The following is a 19138-nucleotide window of genomic DNA, read 5'->3' as shown; positions in this document are numbered from 1 at the left end:
GGCCCTCACCCATATGTTGACAATCATTGTGTGTTATACTGGTCAAGTAATATCCACAGCACTGAGACTTCCGAAGACAACACACATGTTATCGATAAAGGTACGTAAAGATAATACATATCCGATATTGTATGAAATGTATCAAATAATAGAGTTGCATTGCGTGTAAATCAGACATATATGACTCGGTTTCCAATTTATCTCGGTAACCGCACACATTTTGTCCCTGACAGCGTACCTTACATGTTTCTAAGATGGCGGCCGATGTACGCATGCGCAGTAGGGGTTCTTGACAGCTCGAAGAACTGTCTTAGCTTGGAGGAGAATTGTTACTTTTTTAACCTAACATCAAATGTCTCGCTTGTCGTTCTGTGTTTTCAGCTGCAAACATTTACTTTCGAAGAGTCCAGTCTACGAACCAGCCTTAACAGGTTGGTTGTTTTACTGTTTTAGTTAACAAGATAACCTTACATAATTTGGACGTTTTGCTTAAGTCCTACAGACTACACTGTGAAAGTCTGCAATGACGATTGACTGTTGATTGATTGCCTTATTTGGGGTTCTGTTCAGGGCGGTTCCGGGCTGGCAGTGGGTTAGCAAAAGACAGAGAACCCCTAAAGAAAGCTAAAACTCCCCAAGGGCGATTGGATAACAACGAAGAAGAGAAGACCAAGGATGTTCTGGAAAGTAAGAACTGTTTTACTTAGTTGGTGAGAAAAAAAACTCCCATACGTGTTTTGGATCCGTGAATGCATTCCTGACATCGTATTTTGTTTAGTAGTTATATTTGCTGTGCTAAACATTTGATTTTATTCATTAAGGTATTGCATTTAAGATTATAATAAAATAATATTATTATACATGCTTTTATGACACAATAATAACAACATATTATCCAGAAAAAAATATTTAATATATAATAAAAAATATTTACAGGACTGCAGCTGTCCATTATTTTTCTAATCGAGATAATCTGATAAAACACATTTATGCACCCTCCCCCCCCAACCCCCTCCACAACCCACCCCCCGGATTGTAAATAATGTAAATAATTCAATGTATATACTGATCTGATGATTAACTTGTGTGATGACTGTATTATGCTGATAGTATATATTTGTACCATGAATTGATTAACGTGGACCCCAACAAGTTGAAAAACTTATTCGGGTGTTACCATTTAGTGGTCAATTGTATGGAATTTGTACTGTACTGTGCAATCTACTAATAAAAGTTTCAATCAATCAATCAAAACCATCCATCCATTTTCTACCTTTGGGATTGCGGGGGGTGCTGGAACCTATCGCATCTGCATTCGGGCGGAAGGTGGGGTACACCTTATCCTATTTTTTAAAACCAACCTTTCTTACCCATCCAGTGTTTATACATTTGGGATCCCCATAAGTTTATAAAAAAAAAAGTTGCCTCTTCCAAACTTCAAAATGAGCTGGTTGGAATTTGATACTCCATCCATCCATTTTCTACCGCGTGTCCTTTACGGGGTCGCGGGAGTGCTGAAGCCTATCACAGCTGCAGGAATTTGAGACTTAAGTGACATATTTTGGCTTTGTTACATCGGCGATTACAGCTTTGCGGGAGTTGGCCATTTTTTTTCAGTTGCAGTCAATAAGTTCCTTCTTTTTCTTTAACTTTTTGTTGTGTGGCAGACTAACTCGTAAATGCACAACTGCATGCGAAAATCCTCCGCTGTTGCTATTTCTAATGAAAAGTAACGTATAGTTCTAACTTTTAACTGTCAGTAGACTCATGGATGCACAAAAAACTACAACATGGCTGACGGGGCGGAGACGCAGTCAAAGGGGGCTTGACTTGAGAGGGCTATGGCATATAAATAAGAATGCAAAATGGCACATTCTGAAGAGTCAGAAAGCGGCTTGAAGATGGCCTTTAAAACAAAAAACAATGACCAAAGCCCCACCATTACATCTTATGTAGACAACAAGGAAGTGTTTAAACTTAGAAAGAAATCATGATATAACCCCTTTAATCATTCAATGCATATTTTAGGGAAAATAGGTAAAACATTTATTCTGCTTGACATAACCTTAATTCATGTTTTCTTTATAGTATCGTCATACAGTAGAATTTGTATTTATTGTTGAAAATATTACAATTAATTTTAAATTAATCATTGAATTTACGGTGTATTTCTTTTTAAATATGTATTTATTTATTTTTTAAGTATAACGTATTAAATGTAAATTGTATATACAATTTTAGGGTGACCTTGTATTTGATTTCTTTGTTTTTTATATATATATATATATATATATATATATATGTATGTATGTGTATATATATATATATATATATATATATATATATATATGTATGTGTATATATATATATATATATATATATATATATGTATGTGTATATATATATATATATATATATATATGTATGTGTATATATATATATATATGTGTGTATATATATATATATATATATATATATATATATATATATATATATATATATATATATATATATATATATATATATATATTATATATATATATATATATATATATGTTTTATGATTGTTACAACAATTGTGTAATAAATTATTTTATTTATTTATTTAAAACATGTTTTTTTGCTTGATTCATTTTTAAACTAAACCTATTTTTGTGTAATGCATATTATATGTGGCTATTACATGTCCAGACTTTAAGGAAACCCCATATTTAATATTTTCATTATTTGTTAAAATGTTTTATCCTCATCTAATTGTAAATAGATCTGGGGTCAGAGTGGGTTGTCCAGTAATGAGAAAGTTCCCAGTTTGAATCCTATTTCCTCCATCCCAGTCACTCCTGTTGTGTCCTTAGGCAGGGCACTACACCCACATTGCCCTGTGGGTTGCCCACATAGGGAAGCTTGACTGACTGAGAAGCTAAACCACGACGAACCAGATTCGGTTGCCGGGTGCTACACGATGGCTGCCACTGCTCCTAAAGAGAGGATGGGTTGAATACAGAGACACAATTTTGCTGTACATACGTTGTACATGTGACAATATATATAGTCTTATTCTCTTCTAATTCATTTTGAAATTATAATTGAATTAATATAAAAAAAAAGTATTTCTTGATTGATAAAGTAATTAAACCTTTTCTGCATAGTGTGTTATATACGTGTATCTTATATGTCCACACTTTGTGGACACCCATCCATCCATTTCTAGTGCTTGTTCTTTTCGGAGTCGCACCCTGTATTTAACTTCTTTCTTTATTTTTTGTGTTATTTTATCATCTTTTGTTTGTAAGTTTGTAAACTCTGAAAGTAGATACAATTCTGAAGGAAAGTCTAATTTGCCACTGTCACCCCCAGGATTCCAAGATGATGTGAACCCTGTGACAAAGGAAAAAGGAGGTCCCCGGGGTCCAGAGCCCACTCGTTATGGAGACTGGGAGAGAAAGGGCCGCTGTGTGGACTTCTAGTTGACTAATGCATGATGCATCTGAAATATATTTAATATATAAATATTTAATTATCCCCTGATGTTAAGTTGTGCTTCAGGTGAGTAAGATGGTTGTGCTGAAAACTCATCTTTGTAAACCTGTCCACATGTTTGAATGTTAAGACAAACTATAAAAAAAAGATGACATCCTGGCCTGTTTGAGTTATTATTCCATTGTTTATTCATTAAAATCTGTTTCATAAAATTGATCGATAAAGGTTGCTTGAAAGATAGTCAAATTATAACTATTGTTAGAGAAAGTGTGTCTTGATTGAAATAATGATCCCCACTTCAGATTGACACTGTCAGATATGTTTTTATATGGTCAACTTGGGGGAAACAAAAATTGTATCGTATAAAAAAACAAAATGTCAATAAATATAAACACCTATTTTTTCTTTTTTTAAATTTCTGTTAGAACACATTTGTATTATCTAATTTAAGTGTATTAATCATATTCTTAAATTGATATATATGTTTTTATAAATGAAATGAAACTGAGGTATATGTATTGTGTGTATATTTAATGAAATAAACTGCCTGTAGGTCTGTAATAGTTAACATTATTATTAGTGTCCTTAGTTCAACATTTCAACGTGTTATTGTTCGATTACGCTTTTTTGCTTTTTTACTTTGGACAGCCCTGCACTGTATCTAAACAGTTACATAATTTATAATAGTATTTGCTAGTAATGGCCTAAACGGACAGTACATATTCTATAATAGTGCAAATACTTTCGAGACCGTGATTCAAAATTGATTCGTTATTTATGATTTTAAAAAATGTGCACTTGCCAGAAATTAACGCTAGAGGGAAGTAAAGCACCACTTGTATGCTGCGTAAGCTTCAAGCGCCGACTGAAATATTTGTATTTTTCAGCATTTGTGACCGGCGAAGTCTACAAACTATATTTGGCCTACATCCAACGGCTGTAAACGACATTTAAGAGGACAATTTGTCCATAAAATGAATGGACGGTTGATAATTTATGTATTTACAATCGTATTCGATGAATGTCGCTATAGAAAAGAAGAGGTTCGTGTAAATTTAGGACAACACGTAAACGCAGCACGCCCGAAGCAAGGGGGCTGAACAACAATGGCGAGGCCTCGTTGCAAAAAATGTAGGTTTCAAGCCAAAACACATTGACAACTGGCGAAAGGGACTCCCTTCAGCCAAGAGTGCTTCATTCATCTTACTTTTCACTCCTTATCTTTTGGACTCAACTTCCGGCGTCGCGACGTACTTCCGTGGACGTACAGAAGAAAAGGTCTGGTGAGTAGTGACGTCAAACTAAACTGCATTGTTTCTTGTGGAGAGTATCTTGTACGTTTCATTTCACCACAACGATACAAACTACTTAATGTAAATGTTGTATTCATCATTTGTGGAGATTTTTAGAATTGTCGTTGATTTACATGTTGTGGTTATAGTTTTATGTTAGTTAGTTAGTCTGGTCTGCCATGCCACATCACATGTAATGTCTTCTCATGAATAATGATTGACATAGAGATACTGCTATGGTTACCCGGGTAGCACACGTTACTGCTTGTTGCCATGGTTACACAGGTAGCTATTGTTACTGCTTGTTGCTATAGTTACACAGCCACCCTTCTTACTAATCGTTGCACAGGTATAGGGATGTGGCTGGATTTTCAATGTAGAGTCCCCGGTAGTGATTTGAGTGGGTCCCTGGGAAAATTCAACGAGTCCCCAATTTTTGATGATGATTTTATTTAATATTTAGAATGCAATTTTAAAAAAAATCTGTCATCATGTCTTTTAGGATGATTGTGAACAATAGGCAACATTCCAAAAAAAGTGCAGTTTCCCTTTAAAAGCAAGAACAGGCAAAGTGCTGATGAAAATAAATTATAATTCTTTATGTAAACAAAGAAGAGTCAAAATCGCACCAATTACAACAAAACATAATTACTTTGCAAACCGAGCCAGATATTCATGTTTGGTTTTACTCGCTGTGTTTTTCTCTTCCTGTTGCTCAGCAGTGGTCGCACAGTCATGTGCCTCTTCGTTTCAGTCCGGAAAAACATGAGCGAGGATGTCACCAACTATTATCGTCAAATGAATCTTTCAGCGACAATGTTTATAAATTATTTTTGTCAACATCGTCAACGAATGTTTGCATACCTACAACTCTAGTTACTGTGATGTTAAACTCATCCATCCATCCATTTTCTACCACTTGTCCCTTTTGGGTTTGCGGGGGGTGCTGGAGCTTATCTCAGCTGCATTTGGGCGGAAGGCGGGGTACACCCTGGACAAGTCGCCACCTCATCACAGGGCCAACACAGATAGACAATGTATTGTTATTGATGGAGAAACTGTGGCGCGTCACTGGGATGCAAGGAGAGTGAGTTGACAGCGTCCTTTCAGATATTATGTGTCAGGGACGCAGGACGCATACTTAGCAACATCAAACCAGGTACCACTTCTTACACTGAAACTCAGTTACATACGCCAAAATTAACAGTAGTTTCCAAACCAAAAAACAAAGAAAGTTTTCTTTGCCTCATTTCCTTGATAAATGAATGCAGACTCAGCAACCTAAAACATGTTCTTTACGGTCATACCGTACATTAATATAATTTATAAGTAATGTAGTGTCCCGACAGAAGCTCATAGAGACAATCTTTTTTAACTTTATTGTTGACCTCAACATGCCAACCGCAGCTTTCATAACATCGCTAGAACTGCAATGCTAGGATAGCTAGTAGCCACAACAACAACAACAACAACAACAACACTACACTACACAAAGTTGCATTCACTACACAAAGTTGCATTCACAAACTCCCGGAATTATGAGCATCAACATTACAACATTTAAGTAATATTTTTTATATTACTTCAATTATTAGTTATATTTCACTATGTATGTAAAGCGCTTTGAGTCACTAGAGAAAAGCGCCATATATATATAATTCACTTCACTTCACATTTTGCATGTTCTCTATGCTGTGTATTTCTGCACTAATTATGACAATTTGTTGTAAATTGTATTTTTATTTTGGAATGTATCACTTAGTTATCATTTCATTGCTATATTGTGTATGGAGACACATAATTCGCCGCTAGCCGCTTGTCATCCGAAGGTACAAAAATAAACACAGTGTCAGCCAGAGAGGATCAGCAGTTCTCGGCATTAATCGACAAAGGTGATCACATACTTTTTAACCAAAATTGGCCTATATAGGCCTATAGACTGACACATCCCTACTTGTCATTGTGAAAAATATAGACATTAGTAAAACAAATATGTTATTTTAAATCACTAATGGTAACTTAAACTAGCCATTGGTGTTCTTGGTCTATTTTTAATTAAAAATGTTACTTTGAGTAAACAGAAAAAAAGCATCCCTTTTTTTAAATTATAGCATCTCTTTCTTTTGTATTCATGCCATTTCAGGACCCTCCTAGATGCCATTCTGTCCGATAAACCCAGATGGATGTAGCCCGTGGAAGATGCATGCTGCAGAAAATAAACCAGGGAAAACCCTGAACCGAACAACAGAAGCCAATACAAGGGATGAGAAAGCCAAACAATGGGAGAAAGTGCTGACACGTAGAAATGTTACAAAGGCGCCGACTTCCAGGTGTCTGAATGACAGGTGTTATGTGATCAGAAAGCCTCTGTTCTCCATCGAACAACCATCCATTTTAAAGAAGACTCTTCAAAACAAGCACACACAGAAGGCAAGTATTCTGTCTTTGTTGTTTTTAAGTTTCTTAATTTCTTAAAAATAAAGATCAAACATATTTTCAAAGGAAAAAGAATACTCTGTCGGTATTCCACTGTACAGTACATTTGTGCAGGTACATTCTTTCTTTTTAGGGATCTTAAGAATTACCAATACAACCCATATAATATTATCATCATCATCATCATCATCATCAGCAGCCGTTGTCAGTCCACTGCTGGACGAAAGCCTCAGCATGTTTCTGCCATAGTGAACGATCTCTCTTGGCGTACTCTTCATGCTGGTTATTAGCCTACACCTTCCACGCTGGCTTGGTGCGGGTTGGAAGGGGTATTTTATATCAGAGATCCTTCTCCTAGACTAATTGCCTTACTGGGCTGTTGAACTTAGTCTGTCCTGTTGGTTGTCCGCGCCCCAATTACCCAGGGACCCGCTCAGCTTTATGGCGCTGACCGCCCGCCAGTCACAAGAGAAGGTGCAAACGGTTCTTTGTGTGCATTTTATAGACGTTAGTTGGGACTCACTAACCCCACACACAACCTCCCATCTCATGCCTGGATGTAGTTTAACGTCATACCCAGGACGTATATATTATAATATTATAGTTTCTTATATCCCAAATTAAAGGTATAAGAATAACAAACAAAGGCTGCCAAGTCCAGCCTTAACTTGCTTACAGGAAAAACAGGTTGATAAAACGTGTCTAAAAATGTAATTTTCAAACGGGAATCATTTAAACAAAATCAAATGTTATTTCAGCCATTACCAGGCGACTAAATGCAAAAGCACATCCTCTCAAGGGACATACTATTAACGAAGCTTGCTATAAAAGCTGTATATTACTACACCGAACTACAAAAGTATATACATACAGAAGTTTTCTAATACAAAGTAGCGTATAGGTCGAACTTAAATCAGTCAGTAGACTCGATATGGAAGCGCTAAAATTCCATTATGGCTGGTGGGGAGAAGACTTGATGGGGAGAAGACTCAGTTGAAGTGGAGGCACATAAATAGGACCGCCCACAAAACGGCGCAATCTGAAGCGACGATCAGAAAGCGGCTGAAAGATAGTCTGTAAAACATAATCTACGCAAAATTTTGACCAAAAAAACAACATTACATGTTATGTAGCTCACAAGGAAGTGTTTAAATGTAGAAAACATAAAATATGACCCCAGTGGAGAATGCTTTGCAGTCAGAATTTTTTTTTCACTTAAGCACATGGAAGAATAGGGTCTTTAGCTCAGTTGGAAATTAAAGTGCAATAGGGAATTGCACATAGTCACGATAAAGTGCAACAAATGATTACAAATAGCCAATAAACATGGTAAATAACTGTAAAATATTGTAAAGAATTAAGATTGCGTAAAAAAGTATAAACATTTGCAAACTGTATAGTACATGGCATTTTTAATACAACGCACAATTGATTATTACATCATTAATTACAATAAGTGAAGTAAAGTGCTAACGTGTCTGATTTTAAATGACCTTTATTGGCTTATATACAGTATATCGTCTTAAGTTGTATGTTACACTTCGTTGGGATCATAATTGCCCCCTTGTTTGGACATTAGCAACTCCTTTAGGTGAAATTTAAATGTAGCAAAACTGTTCAAATCTCTAATAGTGGTTGGCAAAGTATTCCAAAAGTTTCTGTCTCTGTAAGAGAGAGCAATTTGTCCAAAAGTTGTTTTTCTCTCTTGTATATGTTGCATTCCACCCTAGATGTGGCCCTAGTGGCCCAGGATAGTAAATAACTGTGTACTCATCATTAAACATTAAATTCATTAAAATGTTGTATTGCTGGCTAAGTAGTTTCGTGGTTTGCATTTTGTACCCTTACTGTACCGATAATTAACCGTAATGTGACCTTAATTCCAAGGTACATGCCAAACCATAAGGATTCTGTACAGCCCTAGTTTTTTATTTCTAAGCTCACTACTTGACATTCTCTGTGACCGGAAGTTATTAAATTGGGCTTCATACCTGAAATGTAATTTTCTCTGTATTTTATTTTGCCCTAGGAGAAATATGCATGTTTAGGTTACAAGAAAATGGATGAAGATCAGCATTCCACCAACACAAATTACCAGACTATGTCAGGAGAGGACCCAGTGAACTACAGCTTCTGTCCCAGCAATACCTCCGTTTATTCAACTTTGAAAGCAACGCACGGCTCACCGCTGGCTATCTCAGAGCTCAGAGGCTGCACTGAACACGAAGAACCTTCCTCTTCTCCACCTATTTTCCCTAGAAGAAGACCAACTAAGTGCAGCTTCTCCAGCTCCTTCCTTGAGTTCCAGAAAATGCAGCGTCCTCTAATGCCGCAAATGGCGTCTACTGGTCACAACCCCACCTACACACCACGCTCTATGTCTTACTCCAACAGAGGCCAAACAGAGCTCAAAAGACCTTCTTCAGAAGTGTGGTCAAGTAGACAAGATATGTCCTTATATGAAGCAAACTATTGGGACTGTGCTATCCCTAAATCTGTGCACCCAATCTCAAATAGGCAGACTGCAGACTGGGATCCAAACAGGGAGTACCAAGCCCTCCTCGACTACACCTACCCTCTCAGGCCTGGACAGGTGGACAGTGAGTGGGATAACTTTGACCGCCACAGAGGTTCTCTCCAACAAACAGACCTGAACTTGCAGGATTCTGGAATTGAACTGGACAACTGTTGTAGCTTTACCAGCCTGTCTGGATTGAATTTAAGCCCAAGCAGCAACATACAAACAAAAATGTGGAAGACGCTGAGTGGTGATCAGAAAATCGGTTCCTCAGATCTGCACTCATATACGCAATCTGCTGGGGTGTCTTTGGACAGTTTGGACTTTGGTGCGAGCAAAGACTTAGTGAATTATCACCAGGATGGAGGTCAGCTTCAATATTCACAACCCTCATACACCAGTGCTTTAATCCGTACAACAAGGGTTCTTCCTCAGTCCAAATGTGTTGGTGGGGACTGTTTGGACTTTGGTACGAGCAAAGACTTAGTGAATTGTCACCAGGATGGAGGTCAGCTTCAATATTCACAACCCTCATCCACCAATGCTTTAATGCGTACAACAAGTGTTCTTCCTCAGTCCAAATGTGTTAGTGGGGACTTAGACAATGAGTTCTGGTGTCTGCCAGATCAGCTACAGGAGCCGCAGTTCCTCTCCAGACAGGTCAGTAAAGGCTCAGTTTCACCAAGCACTCCAGTTTGATATGAATTTTCTGTTTCTGTTGTCAGAAGTTTTGAAAGACACCAAACCAGGTGATTTACCTTTTGGCACAATTCTTTCGCTTCTTAAGCAGTGTGTGAATTAGGTGCCTTTACTCCAGCGACTTTTACTGTGTTTTAAGCAACTACAGTGGAACATGTTTTGGTTGACGTCCCTCGGACAGGTGGACTCCCGTTTACATAAGCGGACTTGATGAGTTGATTGACATAACATACCAGCAGTACAGAGTAACTCACTAGTCAGTACACTAAGCCTTCTCCCTGTATTTAAATTACTCAAACAGAACAGTGGTAGGTATGGAAAACCTGACATAATTTCCGGACTACAAGTCTCCAATGTTTTCCCACACTTTGACCCTGCAGGTTATACAATTATGCAGCTAATTTATAGATTTTTTTTCTGGGTTCACGAGCTGAGATGACTTATCTGGTATGCTATATCATATGCCGTGTTACAGGCACTGTCTTTTGTTAAATTTGTGAATAAACACAAGTGCGTGCGTAAATATTTTGTGTTTCCATGTGTACACCTGTGGTGTATAGATGTATTCACAGCTTATACACTATACCTACTCAGTGGCCTAGTGGTTAGAGTGTCCTGAGATCGGTAGGTTGTGAGTTCAAACCCCGGCCGAGTCACACCAAAGACTATAAAAATGGGACCCATTACCTCCCTGCTTGGCACTCATCATTAAGGGTTGGAATTGGGGGTTAAATCACCAAAAATGATTCCCGGGCGCGGCACTGCTGCTGCCCACTGCTCCCCTCACCTCCCAGGGGGTGAACAAGGGGATGGGTCAAATGCAGAGGACACATTTCACCACACCTAGTGTGTGTGTGACAATCATTGGTACTTTAACTTTAACTTAATATGTACAAATTTAAATGCACAACAAATTAAGTGGGTGCAGCTTAGATTTAGGTGTGCTCTATAGTTAGTCAATTACTGTATTACTTATTAAACATCTGCAATGGACGTACACTGTCTTTAAGTTGAAGTGGAGTGGTAATTGGTTTTTTTTGCTACAATAACCAGTGGCCACAGTAATTTAAGTTAAACCTACGACGTAGTAAATTGAATGATGCGGACACGTTTGTTTCTGGATGCTTTCTAATACGCTTCTGATTTGCAGACTTTATTTGTGTAAGCAATATGTAACTACAGTATATTTATTTGATACTTGTTTATATTGACAAATGTGCTGTTTAGACTGCAATATTGTTCAATTAAGGACACTTATCACGTATATGTCTAATTCGTGTGTTATTGTGTGCTTACCTGTTGTGTAGCTGTTAGCTTCTAGTAGCCTATAGCCTACCGTTTATACCTTTTGTAAAGGATTTGACTAAAATACAAGGAAAGACCAACCGTGTGAGTTTATTGGAGGACATTTCGATGTTACCTGGCCGTCCAGCTTTGCACAAATAGACACGCTGCAAGACTGCTTGTATCGGAGCTTATATCGGACGTTTGGATGCATGCAGATATATTCCAATACTTGTTTTTTGCTGATATTGGTCTGATAGCAATATCGTCTCAGGACACCCCTTTTTAGTACTTCAGTAGCCATCGAGCAAATCTTTTTGTTTGTATACTCCGCCTGCTTGAGACCATTTATGTAAGAAAGCATTCTCATGCGGTTTTGTGTGACGCACTTTGGTTCGCTTTGTTTTTTGTACAATGTAAAAAGAAACTCAACCAAGCAGCCCAGTAGACATACTGCAGTTGGTGGTTTAGTCCTTTAGTGTAAGGAAAACAAAGCACACCTTGTTTCACACATCTGACTTCTGCGCCTGCCAACAAGTCTTTCCACATCAAGAACTAAACCACGTTTTGTATTGGGATTAAATACTTGTATACCCCACTCTATATTTATGATTTCCATATTTTCGAATTATCCTTATACGGTAACTGTTGCCTTTTGAAGGTAAAGGACTTGACAGCCAGGCTTGGTCTTCCTGTCACAGCCAGCTGGGGGTCTTTGCAGTCAGACACAGCTTCCATCTTCAACACATTAACGCTACCTGTGAAGAATTCGGTCAAAGAGGTAGAAGAAAGCAATAAGAATGTGAACGTAGATGAAAGGAGTGTGGCTGAATCAGGTACTCACAGAACAAAAGTGTTGATTATGCTACCTAGTTTAGCATTACTGCTGTCAGCTAACAACAGTGACTGTATGGCAGTGAGAAGTTCCAGGCCGTGGATAGAGTCTGATGGAGGAGGACTGACCCACGGCAGTATCCAGGATGTGGAAAACTTGGTAGAGCAACTGTGTGGTCTCACTCTGAGTGACACCCAGAGGACCATGCTGGTGGAACAGGACCATAATCCTTCTTTAATACAACAGATCTATGTAAGTATAGACACGTTTGGGAGGTTTGGGTCAGGGGACTGTTTGTATCAAGTAGGTTTTTTTCCCCAGCCTTAAAGCTATCCATACACTTGGGTAAAACAGAATCCATCCTGTTTGGGTCCCACATCAACCTTAAGAAAGTCAATGACTTCACTATAAAAGTGGGTGACATTGTTATCACCAGGAAAGATGAGGTCACCTACCTAGGTTCCATTCTAGAGGCTAATCTTTCCTGTGATAAAATGGCAACCAAGGTAATCAAAAAGGTTAACCAACGAACGAGATTTCTCTACAGAATCTCCTCTCTGGTCAACAAAAGCACCATGAGGATTCTGGCGGGAACTCTCGTTCAACCCTTTTTCGATTACGCATGCACCTCCTGGTACCCTAGCACCTCCATAACCATCAAATCTAAACTCCAAACATCCCAGAACAAGCTAGTCAGATTACTTCTAGACCTCCACCCCAGATCCCACCTCACTCCTACCCACTTCTCCAAAGTGGGCTGGCTCAGGGTGGAGGACAGAGTAAAACAACTTGCACTGAGCCTAGTCTATAAAATCCGCTACACCTCCCTGATACCGAAGTACATGTCAAACTACTTCCTTAACGTAAATGACCGCCATAACCACAACACCAGGGGGAGCTCCACTAACCACGTTAAACCCAGATTCCGAACAAACAAAGGTCTTAACTCATTCTCTTTCTATGCCACAACAATGTGGAATGCGCTCCCAACAGGTATAAAAGAAAGGGCATCTCTATCCTCCTTCAAAACCGCAATAAAAGTTCACCTCCAGGCAGCTACAACCCTAAACTAACACCCTCCCCGGATTGCTAATAATCAAATGTAAACAATCAAATGCAGATACTTTTTCTTATGCCTTCTGATCTCTCTCTCTCTCTCTCTCTCTCTCTCTCTCTCTCTCTCTCTCTCTCTCTCTCTCTCTATGTCCACTACTTGCTGTCCATATCCTACCCCCCCCCCTCCACACCCCTGATTGTAAATAATGTAAATAGTTCAATGTGATTATCTTGTGTGATGACTGTATTATGATGATAGTATATATCTGATAGTATATATCTGTATCATGAATCAATTTAAGTGGACCCCGACTTAAACAAGTTGAAAAACTTATTTGGGTGTTACCATTTAGTGGTCAATTGTACGGAATATGTACTTCACTGTGCAACCTACTGATAAAAGTCTCAATCAATCAATCAATCTATCAAAAGCCTGGTGAATACAGGAACAAGATACTTTTAACTAAGTTAAACCAACTAAGTTGCGTAACTGCCGGTTTTCATATACTTTTTAGATGTGCTAAAAATAGTGGCCGCAAAACAGTTTTAGTCTTGATAAATCAAAATGCGACTGCTAAATTATTATATTTGCATCTCTTCCTCCGAGTATTGTGTTCTGATAATCACCAAACTGTATATTCTGCATATACATGAAAACAAACGGATAAATGGGTTGCGCTTGATATTTTGCTAATTTACAGTAAGATACGTAATCCTCTGCAAACAAGCTTAGTAGATCAGCTTTGTATGAATATTACTTTTTTAATATACTTACTGTATTCGGTTGTTTGGGATACAGATTGAGTACAGGAAGTGAACAAATGTGTTAAGTGATTTCTGGCAAACAAAAATAATATTTGCTTCTTCCTACTCCTTTTCAGTGAAATTGTTAATATGTGATGTACCACATTGTATGCATGCTCGAAATAAATGAATACCATAACCATAAGTATATCACACACATATATTTCTAATTTCTAGACGAAATGTCCAAACAAACTTTAAAAAAAGTCATAATCCCCTGAATAGTATTTTTTGTGAGACATAAGAACTTATTTTTCGGCAGTAGATTTTCTGAGGAAGAAATACAACTTTTGAGCATCCCAAGTTTGTTTTGAGACACAACATTTCGTACAACTAGTATAGCTAATATTGAGTTTTAACCTTTAATTTCAAGATCACTTTCACGTTTTTAAAGCTTTAAATGTCTCATTTCAAGAAATCCTACCAGGACAATTTTGACTTGTTCCATTGGAAGATTTTTTTGCTCTTTACAAGCAAAAATACCTTGGATTATTTTTTTAAACTCTTTTTAAGAGGGGCATTTTTTCCAGTGCACTAGTATCAAGCCAATGCTTTTATTAGCCTTGGTATCACTCTGCCTACTCCGACCATACAGTATTTCAGAAAAGTGAGTACAGCCTTCACATTTGATCCACCCTGTTATTACTGTACAGTATATCTTCTGAAGAGGTGAGACTATTTTTCACAAATTTTTCCTTGAGGTGTCGACATAAACATATTCTCGCTGTATTGTAAGGTGCCCGCGATGAAACTGTGTGTTTTTTAGATCTTCTCCTCGCTCTTAGAGCAGCATATCTGCTGGCTCTACATGCTTTCTGATAAGATGGACGTGTTGGCTGCACCCACTGACGACGTGAAGAGGTTACTTTCTGAATACCAGGTACAGTATCATGCTCAATATTATTATAGTTATCATGTCAAATACCAGTTATCATTTCCAATATCAGTTATCATGTCAAATATCAGTTATTTCAAATATTATCATAGATGTCATGCCAAACATCAGTTATCATGTATAATACTGTATCAGTTATACTTTCTAATATCAGTTATCATGTCCAATATCAGTTATCATCTCAAATATTATTATAGTTGTCATGTCATAAATCAGTTATTAGGGCTGTGAATCTTTGGGCACTGCACGATACGATTCGATTTTGGGGGGGTAATGATTCGATTAAAAACGATTTGATTCAAAATCCATACTTTTTAATAACATTGAGTGCCAGTTCTATGATTAGCTACATTCCTTCATAAAATAGATAAACAGCTCTGATACATTTTGTATTACACTATTATTTTACCCAAACATTTAATAAAGTCAAATATCCAACACTTCTCTTTTGGAACGTAAATCCGTTTTGTAAAGTAAATCAGATATAGGCATCTACATCAACACGAGGATTTGCCTAAGAGGCTGGACAGGACAGATTTAAAAAAAAAAATATATATATATATATATATATATATATATATATATATATATATATATATATATATATATATATATATATATATATATATATATATATATATATATATATATATATATATATATACACATACATATACTGTATATATTTTTTAAAATCGATTTAAAATGTTTTTTAATTAATTAAGAATTGTTATAAATAAGAATTGGGATTTATGCGAAAATAATTTTTTTTTAACACCCTTATCTGTTATCATGTCTAATATCAAGTGTCATTTCTAATATCAGTTATGTCAAATATCCATTATATCGAATATCAGTTATCATGTCAAATAACAGTTATAATGTCAACTATCAGATATTATGGTTAATATCAGTTATCATGTCTGAAGTTATCGTTTACATTATCAGTTATCTTGTCAAATATTAGTTATCATTCACGCTATCAGTTATAATGTCTAATATCAATATCAAGATAGGCTCCAGCACCCCCCGTAACCCCGAAAGAGACAAGCGGTAGAAAATGGATGGATGGATGGATGTTCAAGATCAGTTATTATATACATTATCAATATCAGTTATTTACATTAGCAGTTGTCTAAAATCAGTTATCTTGTTTAATATCAGTTATCATTTACATGATCAGCTATCATGTCTAATGTGATGGTTTTGTTATCATTTCAGCAAGAGGTGAGCGTTCATCAGCCGCTGATATCTCGTGTTCTGCACACAGGTGAGCAGCTCCTCAGCTCCATGGAGGCCACCTGTCCAGGTAAGCCTCTTCCTCCTGATCATTGTGACATGTTCATCATCGAGTCACACCTTGTGTTCTTCAGTGTTAGGAAACACCTTGATGTTAATCCAGAAGCATTTTGGAGCCTTGAAGGACCAAATTGAACTTTTTTTACCCTCCAAGCGATCCAACAAGGACGATCTGACTCAACGCAGCGATACAGCCTAGCGGGACCAACGGAACGATACATGGCGCTCTTCAGGGATTCCCCCTACTTTTTCAAAACATACAAAGTCAACAAAAAAGAAGCACTGAGTCTGTGTAGAGGAAGTAGGCAGATGATGGAAAATAACTGTAGAATGAGGAAGAAGATAATTTTGTGTCTTTTCCTGCACACACAAATTAAGTAGCTCGAACAAAGATGGTGTAAAAGTGGCAAACTATCTTTTCAAATGTGATTGCAAAGTTTGCAGTCACATTTGAAAAGATCAGATTCCAAACGGATTTAGACTACCTCCTGATGTGGTGCGCAAATCTCGTGCTAAAATATCAGATTTGAAGCACTATCGAGTAGCTTATCTGTCTCACCTGAGGGCAAGAACTCTGATTTGTGTAAAACGAGCCAGTGTTGCTGATACCAGCATTGATACTTTTACTTGACATTTTTCAAGATCCTTATTCATTTTGTAATGTTGCCTGAAATTTGTCGATTATGAGGCACACAAAAATGTTTGTATGAACAAAATACTGTCACGGATAAACAGTAAATCCATATAAATATTTGTTACAATTTCAAAACTTTATATACTCCAATACTCCTTTTTTTGTTGTTGTTATTGTTTACTTGTGAAAAAGGAAGGTGACAAGCTAAATATTTAGCCTTAAGCCTGGTCGTCAAGCTAGCAATACAACCGCGCTTCCATCTGTTGTGGCTCCGCCACTATCTTTTCTAAAGCCACGAGGTCGTTCTGCTCGCTTATCTTTAATGTTGCGTTAACATACTGTAATTCCCACTGCTTGCCTTACATTTACAATAATTCATTAACTTGTTGTTACCTTGTTAAAAGTTTTGAGGATTTTAACAAAGCTGAACATAGCCACTCAAGGCGCCACCATCTTGCACCTATGTCACGTTGCAACGTACAAATATTCTGTGTTATTATGCTGTTCCTTTAATACCTTATCATCACGTATTTATACATTACCGACCTGTGGTGAATAAAATGTTTTCTACCAAAAAAAGGCCTATTTTCAGAGAAAAAGGGCACGAACTGGCAGGATTTCCTACAAATAAAAAAATAAAATTGTTGACCCAAAATGATGATTTTTTTTTGACAATGCAATGATTTCCGGCACTTGTATAAGCAGAGAAATTTAACAGGGGGTCCGCAGAGGTATCGTAGGGGGTTTGTGATATTTTTAGTTGATTGGACTTTTTATTAATTAATTGATATATATTTTTATATTCCCCGTGATTTTTCCACAAATGTAAATGTATTTATATACACATTAACATTGATCCAACACACTGTAGTGTAGTTTATAAATGGCAGTGACATAGCCACCCTAGTCAATGTACATTGCAGGTAAAATGAGTGAATAATTAACAATATTATTATATTCAAGTCATCATTTCAAACAGATAACGATGGACCAAAAATTGCTCCATATTCTCTTCTGCTTGCCAGTGTAACCATATCTGAGTTATTGTGCAGAAATATGGGGAAATAACTACAAAAGTACACTTAATCACTGAGCATCTTACAAAAAAGAAAGATCAGTTAGAATAATACATAATGAATTATACTTACAGTGATTAGAAATACATTGGAGGCAGTAACCACGGTTGACATATTTCACACACAATTTCTCCGTGATTGTTGGTCCAAAGCTAATGAAGATTTTGGCAAAATGAGGGCAATAATTTATTTTTATGGTCATTCTGTGTATTTTAAAAAAAAAATTGCGCCATGGCCTGTGTGTTTAATAGCCTGCTGGTCACCAAAAACACTACAGTGATGTAGCAGCAGAGTGCATCAAATATGTTTGCAAAATTATACTTTGAAGAAATAAAAGCAAGTTTTATTGTAAGTTTATGAGCTGGAGTATGTTTCCAACTAAATATAGACATATTATTTAGTTTTTTTTTGTCAGAAACACACAAGTCCTTGGGAGAAGTCATGGCGCCTGTTGTTTATATGGCCACATCTTCACTCTGCACCTGCTCAGAGTCACATATAGCGAGAGTATGGACATTCCGGTTTCAAGCGATCCCCTTGATTGATTGGTCAAAAGGCACTCATGTGACTGCAGGGCGCCATGTTACATACCAGTTTGAACCCGCAGCTAAGCGACACTGAATTTCCTCATTATACATTTATTTTAATTGAAGAGTGTTTGCCATGTAAATATGCCCTGTTGTGCAGCATGCAGATGAGCCACTAACAAAAAATGTGTCAAGCAGTTGAATAGGTTTCCTGCAACACAGAAAGGAGAAACATATGGGAAGTGAAGGTTCGCCGTGAAGGCTAGAGAGCCTAATGCTGGCTTAATTCACACGATGGTCAAG

The 19138-nt window shown here is 37.1% G+C and overlaps 2 protein-coding genes across 5 annotated transcripts; both read left to right on the top strand.

Moving 5' to 3' along the window:
- Nucleotides 1-239: 239 nt before the first annotated feature.
- sdhaf4 (succinate dehydrogenase complex assembly factor 4) lies at nucleotides 240-3882 on the top strand. The gene is made up of 3 exons (XM_062057754.1): nucleotides 240-431; nucleotides 571-687; nucleotides 3358-3882. Exons 1-3 carry the CDS (start codon nucleotides 353-355, stop codon nucleotides 3465-3467), a joined length of 306 nt encoding a protein of 101 aa, XP_061913738.1. The 5' UTR covers nucleotides 240-352; the 3' UTR covers nucleotides 3468-3882.
- Nucleotides 3883-4533: 651 nt separating this feature from the next.
- On the top strand, nucleotides 4534-18672 carry LOC133657524 (centrosomal protein of 68 kDa-like). 4 transcript variants are annotated; one of them, XM_062058964.1, is made up of 8 exons: nucleotides 4534-4758; nucleotides 6916-7202; nucleotides 9238-10386; nucleotides 12371-12545; nucleotides 12627-12796; nucleotides 15171-15284; nucleotides 16521-16608; nucleotides 16753-18672. In XM_062058964.1, the coding sequence occupies exons 2-8, from the start codon at nucleotides 6927-6929 to the stop codon at nucleotides 16977-16979; spliced, it is 2199 nt and encodes a 732-aa protein (XP_061914948.1). In that variant the 5' UTR covers nucleotides 4534-4758; nucleotides 6916-6926; the 3' UTR covers nucleotides 16980-18672. The 4 variants fall into 4 exon arrangements, with proteins under 4 accessions (XP_061914948.1, XP_061914947.1, XP_061914950.1 ...); XM_062058963.1 differs by having other exon boundaries at nucleotides 4534-4763; nucleotides 16753-18671; XM_062058966.1 differs by having other exon boundaries at nucleotides 4534-4763; nucleotides 16521-16569; nucleotides 16673-16938.
- Nucleotides 18673-19138: the final 466 nt, after the last annotated feature.

The sequence above is a fragment of the Entelurus aequoreus genome, linkage group LG09 (assembly GCF_033978785.1).
Source record: "Entelurus aequoreus isolate RoL-2023_Sb linkage group LG09, RoL_Eaeq_v1.1, whole genome shotgun sequence".
In the NCBI taxonomy this organism is placed as follows: domain Eukaryota; kingdom Metazoa; phylum Chordata; class Actinopteri; order Syngnathiformes; family Syngnathidae; genus Entelurus; species Entelurus aequoreus.
The sequence above is the reverse complement of the archived record's forward strand: the minus strand, read 5'-3'. Positions and strand labels throughout refer to the sequence as shown.